Below are 18004 nucleotides of genomic sequence, written 5' to 3'. Positions count from 1 at the left end.
AGAATGCATGTAAGTTACTATACTGCTTAGACATATCACAATAGGAAGAAAGCAAGCAGGTTTGAGGTCAGAGTTTAAAAGCCAATAAAATCCATACAGAAAATCCTAATGAAGTATATTTCAGAACCAATGGCCACAGAGCACCTTCCCCAGACTCACCTGAATGCCATAATGATCCAGGAAAAAAGACAAAAAGCAAATATCTTTAGGGCAATTATTTGAGAGATTCTTTCCAGTCACAACTTGCTTATATATAAACAGGTAACTTAATTCCAATTAAACAGACATTTGACTATGCCCTGTATTGTAGGCCCTGATATACTTGCTAGACACTAGGGAAATCAGCAGGCCTGAAATTCCCTCAAAGAGCTCATGTCTGGAGGGAAATAGGAAGTAAACAGTCACTGTATACTATAGCTATGACAGAAATAAGCCTAGCGTACCATGAGAGCTCACAGATGGGACATTCAATCTTGCTCAGGACACTTATGGGGAGGGAACCAGGTCAGAGAAGGATTCACAAAGATTATGTCTGGTATGAAGATTTTATTAAACCAAATGCTATAAAAATTTGAAGTGCTATTTTTATTAAACAATGACCTGGATAGGGAAGAGGCAAAAGTACAAATCCTCTAATTACCAGTAAAGAATACAATTTCCCAATATTCAGTGAAAAAAAAAAGTCAGCATATTCTCCAACTTAAAAATGGGTTTATATTCCAAAGGTTTGTAAAGTAGGTTGTTGGAAAAACTGAACATTTCCCCTGATTAACAGTATAATGAAATATTGGTAGATTCTCTGGGAAGCTCCATTCCCAAGTCTATTTAGCCATAATACACTAAAATGCTATTTGTGATGAAATTCAGCTAATAATAATGATGTAGTTCAGGTGATTAACACAGAAAACTGAATTGAAAGTGATATTGGGCTTCCCTAGTGGCACAGTGGTTAAGAATCCGCCTGCCGATGCAGGGGACACGGGTTTGAGCCCTGGTCCAGGAAGATCCCACATGTTGCGGAGCAACTAAACCCATGTGCCACGACTACTGAGCCTGTGCTCTAGAGCCCGTGAGCCACAACTACTGAAGGCTGCGCGCCTAGAGCCTGTGCTCCGCAATGAGAAGCCACGGCCATGAGAAGCCGGCGCACCACAACGAAGAGTAGCCACCGCTCGCCACAACTAAAGAAAGACTGCGTGCAGCAATGAAGGCCCAATGCGGCCAAAAATAAATAAATAAATTTATTTATTTAAAAAATAATAAAGTGATATTAATATATCCTGAACCATGGTTCTTATGCTTAAGGAAAAGCTGGTTTAATTAAAAGGATGAGAAGAATTAAATGAAACAAACCAGACACACATGTATTTATGCTGGGCACTTTACAAGCATTATCTAAATTTAATCCTCACAACAACCTGGGCTATATTTTCTTAGTAGGATAAAGATAGAGGGATATAAATATGGAATCATAGGAGGATAGAAATATACTGTTAATAATCGCAGTTTTAAAATTTCACTTCTGGGGACTTCCCTGGTGGCACAGTGGTTAAGAATCCGCCTGCCAATGCAGGGGACACAGGTTCGAGTCCTGGTCTGGGAAGATCCCACATGCTGCGGAGCAACTAAGCCTGTGCGCCACAACTACTGAGCCTGCGCTCTAGAGCCCGTGCTCCGCAATAAGAGAAGCCACCGCAATGAGAAGCCCGCGCCCTGCAACGAAGAGTAGTCCCCGCTCACCGCAACTAGAGAAAGCCCGCGCGCAGCAATGAAGACCCAATGCAGTCAAAAGTAAATAAATTTTTAAAAAAGAATATATATATATATTATGTATGACTGAATCACTTTGCTGTACAGCAGAAATTAACACATTGTAAATCAACTGTACTTCAATAACTAAAAAACAAAACTAAACTGAACACCAGCTCACATGCTGACTTTACTATTATGTAGAAAGACCTATCTTACTTTTGACTCTCACTTTAGGAATATTGCTTAACTCATCTGATTGAACACCCGCCCCACCTCACAGCCATTCAGCTCTTAGTGATTAAAAGAGTGCTCCACTTTTGTCTCCAGGATTTTCTTCCAAGCTGCCAACACCTATTTAGTAAGTTTTGATACTGGTCTTGATGTTCACTCATGTACAGGCAATGAGAACCAAGTTACAGCTTACCTGACCAAGAGCAATTATTAAGAAACTATCGTTTGAAATATGAAAAGAAATGTATCTTAGAATTTATGAAATACAGTAAATAAGTTTCCACTACATAGCTTTACTATTTAAATAATAATTCCACATATGTATATCTTTCTCCTCAAAACTGTGAAGTTAGTATTACCCACATTTTAATAATAGTCAAGCTTATAAGCAGTATGTAGTAAAGTCCAGAAGAGAATTCTAGTTTGCTGATTTAAAACGTATTCTTTCTACAAGACAACAGAAGTACAGAGCTAATCATACTGACATGGGGTTGGCAAACTATGGGGTTGGCCTGTGTGCAAATCCAGCCACCCACACCCCCTGTTTTTGTGTGGCTCATGAGCTGCAAATGGTCTTTATATTTTTAAAGGTTGTGGAGGGGAAAAACAAAGAGAGGAGTATTTAAAGACATGAGAAAATTACATAAAATTCAAATTTCAGTGACACCAAAAAAAATGTAGCTGGAATACAATTACATTCATTTACATATTGTCTATGGCTGCTTTCACCTTACAAGGGCAGAACTGAGTAGTTGCCACAAAAACTATGGCCTGCAAAGCATAAAATACTTACAGAAAAAGTTTGCCAAGCCCTGGTATAAATGATAGGTGCTACAAAAGGACAGAAAATGGAAAGATCCGTTCAGGCTGGATAATCAGGAAAAGCTTCAGGATCTCATTTTACATGAATGTTGTGTGCCACACGTCTATTAAATCAAACCTTATGAGAACATTTTTTAAACTGTGCTACTGTAGAATACACAAAGAAATAAAAACAAAGGCTCCTGTACTCTGGGACCTCCAATTTTATTGAGGAAACTAAAAAAAACCAAAAACACAAAAACAAAATAAAAACATGAAATATAAATTATGATAATATTTATGGTAATCACCCATTTAAATTACCATAAAATTACCATAATAAATTTGACATAGCAATTAAAAAACACAATACCAAGTAGTAACGCACAACAATTGGCAAATAAGAAGAAATGACAGAAAGTGCTACAGATGCTCAGAGGAGGGACAGAGCAAATGAATGAGTTAGAATAGTCTGAAAGAGCTTCAAGGATTTGAGGATGGGAATGACTTGAAAAAGTGATATGGGAGGCCTCGAAAGTAAAATAAACCTGGCAGTTGGTAAGTACAAGAAACATTTAGAAAATTGACATTGCCTGGGACATGACTATGGAGAACTTTTAATGCTACTTTTAACAGCAGACTTCTTGCTCTCATCCCTACACTTGCTGGAGTCACCAGTGTGTAGATACAGCCTCATTGGAAAATAGGCTTCTCTCTTAGAGAGTAAGAGAGAAATTGAGCAAGGGCAGAAAAACCCAATCCTATAAAATGCAGCTGGGCTGAAAATAATTACTAATTGACATTTGCTCTCTTATAGTAATGGACTTGCTTTCAGGTTTGGGGAACGAGAGAGGAAGATATGGATTGTCAAATTTTAATAAAGTAAAACTAAGCAACAGGCATGAATCTTCACATACAAGAGACTAAATCCAAGTGTGAGTTTCAACCATATGAATATTTTAAATCTCAAATTGGACAATGTATTTGTAAACACTCACAACACATTCTACCTAAGTGTTGATGCTGAAATAAAGTATGAATTGTATTATTTTATGAAGTGAAAAACAGCTTTCAGAAGAAAGGGAGTATAGCTTTAGTTACGCCATCTTAATGGAACTGGTAAGGAAGTAAGATTTTCCTTATAGAATGAGGCTAAATAGGTCTAGGATTTTGGTTGCTCGTTCAGTTAGCACTTAAGTAGTCAGCATGTTAGACACCAGGGAAACTAAGACACTATTCCTACCCTTAAGAAGCTCACAGTCTTGAGAAGTACACAGTCAACCAATAATTATAGTTAGAGGGATAAGTGTTATATCTACAGAAGGTTATGGGGGCATAGAGGATGTACTCATTGACTACTATGTGATGATGCCTACTAGGCGATAATAACCAAAACCAACAAAATTATATGACTGCTATATATCAACTGCTAAGGAAATAAGGGAGGGGAAGGATGAAAGGAGGGAAGAAAAATTTTCCCTGCCTACTTAGAGAACGAAGAATAGGAAATATAAGTTGTATGTTTTTAAGTGAATGTCTCAAATCCAAAGACATAATATACTTCAACATCTACTAAGCTGCTTAAGTCTGATAGGAGAGTTATTAATGAGTCATGAGCTGCACAGTAGCAGTCCTAGTCACTGATGTCACAAATTCTCCAGTTTAGGAGTCTTGTAGTGGAGACAAAATACTGAAGTTTAATTGCAGCCAGATATTTAAATCAAGGCACCACTGATTAAAATAAAAAAAGGCCTCATTAGCAACACTGAAGAGGATGGAAAGAATGGAAAGAAGGCAACCAAATGGCTATCTGAGGTCATGATAGTTTGGTATGTTCATTACTGTTGATAAGGGCATCTTATTAAAGCAGCAGACTTAGATTCTAAAACTACATACTGGATCATGCTATTAGAGATCATCTAACCCAAATCTTACTTTATGGAAGGGAATAATTAGCTGTCTATTATGTATCAAGTAGGATTTTGAAATCTGCAAGAAAAATATTCTCTTTAAAAATGAGAAATACAGGCTCAGAAACATAAGATACATTGCCCAGAGCCACTTCCCATAGCAATGGAGCTTGGATTTAAACTCAAGCATGTCTGGTGCCAAAGAGTTCTTTCTACTACACCTCAGAGTTCTTTCTTAGGCCCAGGAAGAGGAAAACTTGACCAAGCCACATGGCTTATTAGTGGCAGATAGGATTCCCACTTACACCTGGAAAAAGTCCATGGCAAAGGACACACACACAGGCATGGTGGAAAAGGACTGATGGTAAACAACTTCAGCCTTCTGCTATGGTTTGGAATGACCAGAATTTTCAACTTAATCTCTTATTCAATCTTCAAAATATAGAGTTGACCCTTGAACAACATGGGAGGAGGAGTAGAGTGTGTGTGAGACCCTCTGAACAACTGAAAATCTGTGTATAACTTACAGTTGGCCCTCCATATCCGTGGGCCCTCTGTATTCAAGATTTCAAACACATGAATTCAACCAATCGTCAATTGTAGTAGTGTAGTACACTTGACCCTTCAACAACACAGTATGAACTGCATGGGTCCATTTATACAAGGATTTTTTTCAATGGTAAATACCACACAACTGTAATGGTAAATACAGCACAATTGGAGGTTGGTTGAATCCAAAGACACTGAACCATGGTATATGGAGGGTCAACTGTAAGTTATACCTGGATTTTCCACTGTGGGGAGAGTGGGCACCCCTAACTCCCTGTTGTTCAAGCGTCAACTATATTGGTAGTATGTGCTTGGGACTGGTTGTCAATACTGTATTTGAAGTACTAAGTGTGGTATATAAGTGGACCATCCTCTTAATAGTGCTATTACTTAAAACTTTCTTCTCTATAAGAAACTATTTCACATCATGAAGGAAAAAGTTTTTCCTAACTAACCAGAGGCGTTTCCTCAAATCTGACATCAAGTAACATGACAAGAAAGGCTCATTAGGTTAAAAAAAATTCCAATTACCCAATTTTGGAGAAAAAGATTTGCTGGCAGTAAGTCTAGCAAAATGGAAAAACGGACATTCACTCAGAAGTGCTCAGGTCAAGCGGCTCAAACCTGGCATAAAGAGGAAGTGGTGGGGGGAAGGAAAGAAAGAAATCACTTCCTATACCTGTGCAGCAATGAAAACAGTAGGGAATTTGAAGTCAGATTAGTCTCCCCCACTTGTTAATGTCAGGACTCCAAACAGATGCTGTTTACTCTCTACTCCAGACACTCCTTTCCCACTTCCCACCACTCTGTATTCCCTAACAGAATTCCAAATTGTTTCGGTAGCTAGTAGAGATCTTTTGTTATCTTTCCTCCAGCCCAAAGGAATAAATCAGAATTGGTCTAAACCAGTCATAGTAATCCCATTCCCTACTGCCAGTGACTGGTTTTAGAATGTACATGTGAACCAGTTCTGGACCAAGAGATTTAAGGGAAAAACCTGCTGCGGAGTTTCCCATTCTAGGAAAAAAAAACAGGGACAAGCTAAGTTAGGAAAAGGTCTTTGCCCTTGTTCCTTCCTTTTTATCTGCAAGTGGAGTTGCAGCAGCCATCCTGCAACCATAAGGTGACAAGCAAGAGGAGGAAAAGCCAACATTTCTAAGGATGGAAAAAGAAAGGATACAAAAAGCCTGGGTCATGATTGATACAGATGAATAACTGAATCAACTCTGAACTTATTTATAAAAAATATTACTTATTTCAATAAATAATATTTCCGTTTAAATCACAAGCTATTAACAGAAAATTAGATTATTTCACATTAATGTAATATTGTTAATCTGAATTTGAGGAATTTTGTAGGTTTAGTTGTATTTAAATAGTAAACCTATTGAGTTTTATAATTATATAAGAGTAATATGGAATTTACTCTTATACACAGGAATTTATCCCTAGTTTTATTTTGTACATATTTAATGTTAAACATTATGTTTACATTACATAATATAATGTAGAACAATAAATATAACACGTTAGTACTTGGGATCTGAAATAGTTTTCCTTCAAAAGGGATTTATACAAATTGAAAAACATATTTCTTCAGGGAAGACGCAACATCATAAAAATGTTTATTCTAAGTTAATTTACATATTTAATATAATGCCCAAAAAAACACTATTAGGCACTAGTCTAGTTGATTAGAAAGTTTATCTGTAAGAATAAACAAGTAAGAGGAGCCAGGAAAACCCTGAAAAAGAATGAACGGGAGGCTACCTCTACCATTTACTAAAACATAATAATGCTTCTCCAATTTAAAGCATAGCGATGGCACATAAATAAATAGGCCGAGGGAAAAGGAAAGAAAATTCATAAACAGACCCAAATCTATGTAGAAATTTGGTGTATGATAAAAATGTCATTTTAACTAGTGGGGAAAAGGACTAATTTTTATAGATGAGAAATTCACATAATGGGAAAAGGACTTTTTAATAAATTGTGTTACAACAACTGGATAGCATATGGATAAAGATAAAATTAGATCTGTTCCTCACTTTGCACATCAAGATAAACAAGATGGATGCAAGAAAAGAAAGCATACAGGTCCTAGGGAAAAAAATATTAGAATCGTTTTACAAGCTGGGAGAAGGAAATGTCTTTCTGCAATCCAAAATCCAGAAGCAATGGATTTTGCTAGATAGATCTGAGTACATTAAAATTTAAAAACAACTTTTTTACATGGCAAAAAATATCATAAGCAAAGTAAAAAGGCAACTTGGAAAAATATTTTTAACACTTATAAGGAAAAAAATATCCCTGATACATAAAAAGCTTCAAAGAGCCACTCCAGAAAACAATTTGGCAGTTTCTTAAAAAGTTAAACATAACTTACCATATGGCCCAGCAATTCCTTTCTTAGGTAATTATCCAAGGAAATGCAAACATTATTTCCACATAGAGCTCTGCATGTGAATATTCACAGCAGCATTATTCATAACAGAAAAACACTGGAAACAACCCAAGTGTCCAGCAACTGATAAATGATTAAACTGTGGTATACCTATACAATGGAATTCAGCCAAAAAAAAAAAAAATGAAGTACTTATATATGCTAAAACATAGATGAAACTTGAAAACATTATGCTAAGTGAAAGAAGCCAGTCACAAAAGGCCACATACTATATGGTTTTATTTACATATCTCCAGAATAGGCAAATCCACAGAGACAGAAAATAGATTAATGGCTGCCAGGGGCTGGGGGAAGGGGAAGTAACTGCTAACAGGTAAGTAGTTTCCTTACGGGATGATGAAAATGTTCTGGGATTAGTGCTGATGATTGTACAACCTTGAACATACTAGAAATCACTGAACTGTATACTCTGAAAGGGTGAATTCTATGGTATGTGAATTATAACTTAATTTTGTGTGTGTGTGTGTGTGTGTGTGTGTGTGTGTGTGTGTGTGGTACGCGGGTCTCTCACCGCTGTGGCCTCTCCCGTTGCAGAGCACAGGTTCCGGACACGCAGGCTCAGCGGCCATGGCTCACGGGCCCAGCCACTCCACAGCATGTGGGATCTTCTCAGACCGGGGCACGAACCTGTGTCCCCTGCATCGGCAGACGGACTCTCAACCACTGCACCACCAGGGAAGCCCTATAACTTAATTTTTTTGAAATTGATAATCAACGTAAACAGATACACGAAGATTTCATTCTTTTAGTAACTTAATATGTGACCTTGAGCAAATCACTCCACTTTGCCTTTTATTTCTCCATCTGTGTGAACAGCCCCTTAAAGCCTTCCTAAGAGGCTTGATATTCGTAATAAACTTAAGAAGTTGAATGAAAAACTATCTGATCAGATATGAATAAATACACAGCTTGAGGGGAAAGAGTTGACATTATAAGATACTGAAAGGAGTGCTTCTACTTCATAAAGAATGAGCCTTTCTCATTGTTCTCAACATATAATAATTTACTAGTTATCATTCCTTAAGAGCTTATGTGTCAGGAGGCATAACTGCTTTTCACATATTATCTCATTCTCACAGCCCTCTAAGGTAAGCAGAAGTATCCCAGTTTTAGAGATAAGAAGCAGACTATGAGAGGTTAAATGACTTAACTAAAATAAATACTCAAGCTAACCTTCAAACTCAGATCATTATCACTTCAAACACCAGTCTCTTTGCACCAAGGAATAACAAGAACAACAGACTACAAATCTAAAGTCTGGGTTTCTGAAGTCTTGTTTCTGCCACTTCATGATTCTGTGATCCTAGGCAAGTCAATGAACATTTGAGTTTCCTCATTAAAAGAAAATATTAACCCTTGCCCTAACTTACCTCATGGAATAATACAAAAAAGCACTAATATATGTCAGTTAAAGCACTATAAAAATGTAAGAGATAATTATAGAAACAGAGTACTATTCATGAACCAAAAACATGTTGAAAAATGGTCAAATGATTTTAATAACTTATAGCCTCTCAAATGGTAATGGAATGTACTAAAGTAGTGATTTTAAAAACACCCTCAACAAAAATATACAAATGGGACCTAATGAAACTTCAAAGCTTTTGCACAGCAAAGGAAACCATAAACAAGACGAAAAGACAACCCACAGAATGGGAGAAAATATTTGCAAATGAGTCAATGGACAAAGGATTAATCTCCAAAATATATAAACAGCTCATGCAGCTCAATATTAAAGAAACAAACAACCCAATCCAAAACTGGGCAGAATACCTAAATAGACATTTCTCCAAAGAAGACATACAGATGGCCAAGAAGCACATGAAAAGCTGCTCAACATAACGAATTATTAGAGAAATGCAAATCAAAACTACAACGAGGTATCCCCTCACACCAGTTAGAATGGGCATCATCAGAAAATCTACAAACAACAAATGCTGGAGAGGGTGTGGAGAAAAGGGAACCCTCTTGCACTGTTGGTGGGAATGTAAATTGATACAGCCACTATGGAGAACAGTATGGAGGTTCCTTAAAAAGCTAAAAATAGAATTACCATATGATCCAGCAATCCCACTACTGGGCATATACCCAGAGAAAACCATAATTCAAAAAGACACATGCACCCCAATGTTCACTGCAGCACTATTTACCATAGCCAGGTCATGGAAGCAACCTAAATGCCCATCAACAGACAAATGGATAAAGAAGATGTGGTACATATATACAATGGAATATTACTCAGCCATAAAAAGGAACGAAATTGGGCCATTTGCTGAGACGTGGATGGATCTAGAGACTGTCATACAGAGTGAAGTAAGTCAGAAAGAGAAAAACAAATATCGTATATTAACGCATTTATGTGGAACCTAGAAAAATGGTACAGATGAACCGGTTTGCAGGGCAGAAGTTGAGACACAGATGTAGAGAACAAATGTATGGAAATCAAGGAGGGAAAGCCAGAGGCGGGTGGGGATAGTGGTATGATGAATTGGGCGATTAGGATTGACATGTATACACTGATGTTTATAAAATTGATGACTAATAAGAACCTGTTGTATAAAAAAATAAATTAAATTAAAATATATATATAAAAATAAAATAAAAACACCCTCAAGCATACCAGGTGTTATAGACTGAAATTCTGTGCCCCCCAAAATTCACTTTAAATCCTAATCTCCAATAACCTCTACAGTATTTGAAGGTGGAGCCTTTGGGAGGTGATAAGGTCATGAGGGTGTAGCCTTCATAAATATGATTAGTACCCTTATAAAAGAGACCCCACAGAGCTCTCTTCTTCCTTCCCACATGTAAGGACACAGCGAGAAGACTGCCATCTATGAACTAAGAAGTGGTCCTCACCAGACACGGAATCTGCTGGTGCCTTGATCTTGGTCAGCCTCTAGCACTCTTAAGAAAAAAAATACGGTATTTTTGTTATGGCAACCCTAACAGACTAATACCAGTTGCAAGTAGGGCTCTAAAATCAGAGCTCCAAAATCTTTAATTAAAAAGTTCAAAACCACTGTTTTGGGTATCATCTACTGGCATCTATCAAGGAACAATAAAACCAGGATTTCAGGCCTTACCTGAGAAATAACATACATAAAGCTACTATCACAATGCCTGGCACATAGTACTCACTTAAAAAAAAAAAAAGAAAAAAAAAAGTAATTGTTATTATTGCTTTATCCAGCAATACTCTGGAATTACTAAATCCATTTGGAAAAACAAAACTATGGAAACTCAGGAAAAACCAAAAACTCAAAACCACCCTGAATATGCAAACATATCTAAATAAGGTTTACTGAAACTGAAGGCAAGAGAATATGAAAAATAGGTGAAAGAGTAAGTCATATAAGGAACAGGTCCAACCTGAGAGTAAGAGATGGACTGGGGAGTGGAAAAGATGGAAAGAGTAAAAAAAAAGCAAGTGAGAAGAAGTTAGAAATAAAGAAGGATAATTTGAAATTGGTAGACGTGAGACTTCATAAACCAGGACTGACTGAGGAAAAAGGAAGACTGAATCCTAGAGTATTTGCAAAGGAATAAGACACACAACTCAAATTAAGTATTGCCAATGATAACAACTATGAATCCAAAAAACACAATAGGTCTCAGAGACTCTCTTCCAGCTTTATGATTCTAGAAGAGGAGACAGTCTACATTATCATTAACATTAGGCTTACATGAGGCATGCCTATGTTCCAATAAGGAAGTAGGAAATAAAAATACAGGAAAATAAGCTACTTGAGGACCACATAAAATTCACCAATATATGCTCCTCTCTTCACAGTACTATAAAGAAGCGTTTTTCTAAAGAACTTTATCTTCCAGGATAAGCAGTTAACCTAAATTAGGAGGACGAAAGCATCTATTTAAAGAGGTTAAGTTACTAATAATCTAATCAGTTGATTTTACTTTTTCTTAGTATTTTTCTTCAGTTCTTCATCTTCAGAGAACTTTTGATAAAGTGAGAAGCTAAGCTCTAACTTATCTGAAGGACATATGGTTATTAAAAAGCTAGTATTTTTATATATATTTTAGAGAAGAGTGCTGGAATACTGAAAGATCAAAGTTTAGTTTAAGAAAGGTAGCAACTAAGATACATATCAACAATAAATGTTACATTAATTTTATAGTCCAGGTTAATTTTCCCAAATAATCTCCTATGGATCAGCTTCCAGGTCCTCCTTAATCATGTTACAGTCCTACCTTTGTCTTCCAAAGCCAAAACGATCTTCATTTTACCTTACAGGTAGGCTTCTACCACCTCATTGTATTGTGCATCCATCGACCTATCTTCACTTGTCAAGGTTTTCTCAGTTTTCTACTGTGTCTCATGGTCAGGTTTCCACTTCAATTCTTAGTTTCCTTCCCCAGTTTTTCCAACCATTCTCACCACCCCTCTACTCCACTGTTTTAATTTACAGGATTCTCCTTTCTCTTCATTGCTAGGACATGCTTTCACAGTATTGTATCTCCCATCTAAATCTCCTTTTCGATCAGTTTTTGTACATATTAATCTTCAGAACCTAAGGTTTTTCTTCTCTAGTCCTTATTCCAAGAATGTCTACCAACCCATCTCTAGAATCCCAAACACACACTCCTGACTACCACATACCTAAGTACTTTTCCTACCCCTTTTCTCTTTTCAGTCACTAGTCTCCAGAATCCTATCTGATACTACAAATACCCCTCAAAACCAACTGCCTGTTCAATTACCTCTGCCTTCTACTTCTCCCAGGTTCAGCTCATTACACTCTCTCTCCTACACCTTAGTATCCCCCAACCTGGCCCAAGCCATTCAGCAACCTAAATTCCCAAAGCCAACACAGCTCCTCCCATTCCAGTAAACGATGGTTCCCTCAAAACATTTTAAGTGGCTCCTCTCAGTGTTTCATTAATTGAATCTTATCAGATCAGTACATAGCTTCTGCCAGACCTATTTGCCCAGCAAAAATCAATTTCCCAAATCTTCCTCTTTAAGCTTCCCAGGCCTTACCTCTGCAGCACGCCATTCACTAGACCCTATTCCTAGTCATTTCTCAATCTCTGGAGCCCATGGTTACTCTCTAAGCCCCTCAGCCCTCTCCCTCCTCACTCCTCCCCTTATTCCCTACCCTCACTTCTCAGCACATTCCTATCACCCCTAACTGTCTTCTTGGCTGTGTTCTCCCTGTTCTCCACACTTTCTCAGTACCCCTTAAGAGACTTAATCTCTAAGTCACTCCCTCACTCCCAGAATCTGCCTCTTACACCCCTAGGAACTCTCTCTAGAACCTTCTGCGCCCTGGTTGTCTTTTCCGCTCCAACCCTGCCTCAGGTGTTCTCTGTTTCCCCCAGCTGTTTTCTATTATCTAGTTCTCTGAGAAACTAGATAAAGATTTTCTCCTCCTAAATCTTTTCCAAGTTCTTCTCCTAATTCCCCTCAACTTTTCTTTCCATCGTTTCCCATTTCCTTCAACCATCCCTGGCAGATTTCCCCTCCACCTTTGTCACCGCTCTTCTCCCTTTTCTCAAACCTCCTCCACCCCTTCTCTGGAGGTGCCTCCTACATGTCTTAAACTATCCTCTCAGCTTCCTCAATCTTTGCCTCATTCCCTTCTCCCTCCAATACTATTTATCCTCCAATTTCCATTGACTTGGCGCCTCCCCTAGTCCCCAGATCTGCCTTCTATTTCATCTAAACGTCTCCAGGCCGCCGCCAACATTCTCTCCTATCCTTAGGCTCCATTGACGTGCCGTTCTAAACGCCCAGAGACACCATTCTCCAATGGCCGGGGCCTGGCCTCTAGGGAGAAGGGGTACGGGTTACGTACCCCATTCGCATCTTGGCTCCGCTCTGACTGCTCCCGCTGCCGGGTAGAGGAGGGCGAGGGGGCAGGCGGCCGAGGTGCATGCTCTTCTCGAGGGCCGACATGAAGGGGAGGCCGCAGGCAGTCGAACAGTAGCCGAAGCTTCGTCCCACGCTAAGTGCGGCCCAACCGGTCACACAGCTCGCTCCCCTAGCGACGCCCCGTCGCCTTTGGATAGCACCCAGCTACCAGCAGCACCGCCCACCGGCTCCGTAAACTCCACCCCCTCGCCCCAGCGCTTCCACCGGAAGTGCGCACCAGCCTCCACAAAGGGAGCTGGGTAACGGAGTCTCTGATCCCCCAGATTCCAAGCGGAGAACTAGACGACCCTCGCCGGAAAGAGAAGCGTCACTGAAGGCAATGCACCCTGGGCAATGGAGTCCTCAAAGGGCTTATCGCTTTGCGCTTGCGCAGCTGGAGGCGACAGCGTCCAAACCCGCAGAGGTAGTGTAGCAAAGCAACCTGGGTGTTGTAGTCTATTGGCGGGAAGGAGTCGGCGCCTTCCTTTCTCTTGGCTTCCTAGAGGCTGTTAAAGGAAGAGCCGCTTTCTTCCTGCCTCCCAAGCTGCCCAGCGGCGCCGGTTGCCGGGGAACGCCAGCGCCGTGGGAGGGGATGGCGGGAGGGTACGGCTTAGGTGCTGGGGCCGGAGTTGAGTTGGTGAAGAAGAGCTGGGGCTCGTCATGAAACAACGGAAAGCCCCGGGGCCTGGGGGCGACAGTAGCCGCAAGAAGAGAGGTAATATGAGCGACCAAAGGTTGAGGAAAGCGTAGTTGGGCGGAGTTGGGGGAGCAGGCCGCGAAGCATTCTAGGGAGACCTCCCACAGCAGCCTGTTAAAAGAAAAAAAAAAAAAAAAGGGATTGCGGAGGGAGAATAACCAGGGAATCAGAAGGTTAAAAGGGCAATTGGCCCTCCCGCGAATGGAAAGGATATAGGGGCTGGAGTAGGGGGCAAAGTGGGTGAATAAATGGGACGAAGTGAAGGCTAAAAGGGGACCCTTACAGAGGAAGGGAACAAAAAAATTGTAGGAATGTTTTGTTTTGTTTTTACTTTTTAAAAATTGAAGTATAATTGGCATATAACATTATGTTAGTTTCAGGTGTACAACATAATGTTTGTATATATTTCGAAATGATTACCACGTAAAATTAGCATCCATCACCATACATAGTTACATTTTTTTATTCTTGTGAAAAGAACTTTTAAGATCTACTCTTCAGCAACTTTCAAATATACAGTACACTATCATTAACTATAGTCACTGTGCTGTACTTTAAATCCCTATGACTTAGGGGTGTTTTTGATAAAAGTTAAATGTGTGGGGACGGGAGGGGAGAGGTATAGCTTTGCAGGTTCACATAGAACTGGAAGAAAAATAAGTTGGAGAGTCTGTCAGTAATCCTAATAGGCAAGGATCACGTGTTACACATTACTGAATCCCCAAGAACTAACACGAAGCAGGATTTAGTAAATGTTAATTGAATGACTGAAGCGTGAGACAGTCATAAATCATGAAGGGCTACAGGTGGGAGTAGGGAAAAGATAGTTGTGGAGGAGAGAGGAAGAAAGACTGGGGAGTGACAGTGTGGTAGGGTTGAAGGGGGGGGGTTACTGTGAAGGATTTGAGGTGATGGAAGAGTGTGTAGCAAGAGGACCTCATCAGGTTAGTCTGCTCAAAAAGAAGCAAGCTTATGAAGAGACCAGGGAAATGTGAGCTGCAGCAAGAACAGTCACCCTGGGAACCCAGGGCAGATCATGAAATGAAATGGAATCTCTACAGGGCTGCCTCAAAACAAAACAAAAAAACTGGGTGACTCCATTTTATAGTATAGGCAAAGAGGTATTAGGAGTAGTGATAGTGCATTAGGCCATTGGATTGAGGACTAAAGTTGCAGTCTGGGAATAAACAGTATCCAAACTGTTTAAAGATAACTAAGGCAGTTTTGAGGCAATGCCTTTCCTTCCAGGAATGAAGGGAGGATATGAAACAGAAGTGTGGAAGTGTTCAGTGCTCGTGCTGCCTATGTCAAACCAGTCAAGCATATTTGGTTGATAGGAGGAAAATCAAAATAGAAATAACGTAAGAATGTCCTCATTATACCACATGCATATACAGTAATACTCATGTACACACCTGTGTATAATTTTTATATTGAAACTAGTTATCCATAAAGATTATGGTGGGTCTTTTCTTCACTAAAGAAAGCAGAGAGGCTGTTCACTTTAGAAATCCAAAGAATTAGTTATATAAATTCCTGATCTGATAGACTCCAGTATATTTTTTTCTTGTGAGGCATGACCACTCCCCAGGGAAAAGTGAGAGGAATAGAAAGGTGTGTGTAATATTGGAATGGCTTCTTAAATCTCCTCTAAGTCATGGTTAGAAGATACCGTGAATAGAAGACAATCAGGGTCATTAAAGGAAAGCTTTATAGAAAGCCATGATGAATTGCCTCATTTACATTTTATTATCTGTCTAAAAGCCAAAAATATTATGAACCCAGCACTGTGCTAAAAGATAATGGCATAATCTGAAGATGATAGTTTCTGTCCTCATTGTGTGATATCGGCAGGAAGAAAAGACACAGTTTAAGGTGGTCTTTCTTGAAGTGCTGAGTTGTAAAGTGTAGACTTCATTTGAGAACTGATTGACAGTTGTTGCTGTTTTATGTTTAGTGATGGTTTTAAAGTAAGAGAATTAGGTAAAGATAACATATCTTAAAAACTGTGGACATTGAAATAATCAGAACAACAGTACTTGGAAGAAAAATTTCAACTACTTCATAGATTTTTTTAAACCTGTATACTGTTATCATTGTATTTGTATTTTTCATTTAATATCTTTCAGTTAAAGAGGAGTTTGTATTAGCATGTCTTAAGTTGGTATGTTCTTTACTTAAAATAACCTGAATCAAATCCTGAATACTAACTAGTTGTCAGGGTGGCTTAAGTGACCAGATAGGTTATTCTATGGTCTGGTTTGCTAGTTACTTCTCATGTATTAGAATAAATAGAGCGCTTCCCTGGTGGCGCAGTGGTTGAGAGTCTGCCTGCCGATGCAGGGGACGCGGGTTCGTGCCCCTGTCTGGGAAGATCCCACATGCCATGGAGCAACTAAGCCTGTGCGCCACAACTACTGAGCCTGCATGTCCGGAGCCTGTGCTCTGCAACAGGAGAGGCCCCAACAGTGAGAGGCCCACATACCGCAAAAAAATAGAATAAATAGAATAAGCCTTCTCTCTGTAGAGATGAAAATGTGTGTTTTCATTCAAAAAGCAGATTATGTGTTTTCTGTATTTAGACTAAATTTTGACTTAGTATTCTTGGATTCCTCCACAGGTTTAAGTGACATTTCTCCATCTACAAGCCTACCACCCCTGGTTGAAGGCCAGCTGCGCTGCTTTCTGAAACTTACTGTTAATAAAGTCATATGGAAGATTACAAAGCCTCCTGCTTGTGTACTTGTTCGAGTGAGATGGTGGGGAGAAACATCAGAAGGAACACTCTTTTGTCCCAGGGATTCATTGCAGACCGAACCAAAAGCTGTGAGAACAACTACACGTTATGCTATTCGCTGTGGTCCAAAGCAGTTTACCTCTTATCTAACAGGTATGTTTTTGTCTTATCGTTTCACCTGTAGGCCTAATAAGCATGTGATTATGTTGTTAACAATAGGTATTATCGTGTACTTAGTATCTATGGCATTGTTAATTATTGAGGAGTCAAAGAGGTTTTATAATAGCCACCATTATTGAGAGTATACTATGTGCTACCAGTTGATACATATTATTTCTAATCCTTAATAACCTTGCAAGATAGATATTTTCTCTGTTTTATAGACAATGAAACTGAGGTTCAGAGAAATAAAATGAATCCTCTGTAAGGTTACATAGTTGACAAATGGCCAAACTAGGATTTGAACCCACTTCTCTCTGACCCCAAAACTCATGCACTTGTCACCACACCATGCTTTTTTAAGGAATAACTGTAGTCTGTACTCTGGGACTTACATTATGCTCAAGGAAAGATGGTATAGATACAAAATTTATATGATACAAGATAATACATGCTAAATGCCAATGAGTGATTTAGTGAGTTAATAGTACAGGTTTTCAGAGAAGGGAGGATCCCTCTACTGGAACCAGGAGCTAAAATTTCTTCATTTCTGTTAAAGGAAAGCATTCTAAATGTACTGTGTTATTTCTCTATTCAGGTCAAGTTTTCATATAAACACATTTTGGATGGTAGACTTATCAAATCAATTCAGTTCAAGTCAGTAAAAATTAAGCATTTATCATGTAAATATTGCTGGGCTAAGAATACCGGAGAGCCAGAGGTGAATTAAAGATTAACTTGTCCTTAAGTTTGCATTCTTTCAAGAAGAAAATTTTGAAGACATCAAAATATAAAGAAAAAAAATTCAGTTATTCAAAAAATATGTATT

The 18004-nt window shown here is 38.9% G+C and overlaps 2 protein-coding genes across 12 annotated transcripts in view; one reads left to right on the top strand and one right to left on the bottom strand.

The window, feature by feature from the left end:
• Nucleotides 1-13852, bottom strand: part of PPME1 (protein phosphatase methylesterase 1) — a 103508-nt gene extending 89656 nt beyond the window's left edge. The window contains exon 1 of one of the 5 annotated variants that reach the window (XM_033405704.2): nucleotides 13527-13852. In XM_033405704.2, coding sequence (XP_033261595.1) covers nucleotides 13527-13627 — 101 coding nt within the window. In that variant the 5' untranslated portion in view covers nucleotides 13628-13852. The remainder of the gene's footprint in view (nucleotides 1-13526) is intronic. The other 4 variants (XM_033405701.2, XM_033405702.2, XM_033405703.2 and 1 more) reach the window with 4 other exon arrangements.
• A 206-nt stretch (nucleotides 13853-14058) lies between these two features.
• The window catches only part of C2CD3 (C2 domain containing 3 centriole elongation regulator), a 131539-nt gene continuing 127593 nt past the window's right edge, over nucleotides 14059-18004 (top strand). For 4 of the 7 annotated variants that reach the window (XM_033405690.2, XM_033405691.2, XM_033405696.2 and 1 more), the window contains exons 1-2: nucleotides 14059-14297; nucleotides 16900-17169. In XM_033405690.2, the coding sequence (XP_033261581.2) occupies nucleotides 14243-14297; nucleotides 16900-17169 (325 nt within the window). In that variant the 5' untranslated portion in view covers nucleotides 14059-14242. Of the gene's footprint in view, nucleotides 14298-16899; nucleotides 17170-18004 lie in introns of those variants that run through there. The other 3 variants (XM_004279783.4, XM_033405693.2, XM_033405694.2) reach the window with 3 other exon arrangements.

Source organism: Orcinus orca, chromosome 8 (genome assembly GCF_937001465.1).
Source record: "Orcinus orca chromosome 8, mOrcOrc1.1, whole genome shotgun sequence".
NCBI classification, from domain to species: domain Eukaryota; kingdom Metazoa; phylum Chordata; class Mammalia; order Artiodactyla; family Delphinidae; genus Orcinus; species Orcinus orca.
The sequence above is the reverse complement of the archived record's forward strand: the minus strand, read 5'-3'. Positions and strand labels throughout refer to the sequence as shown.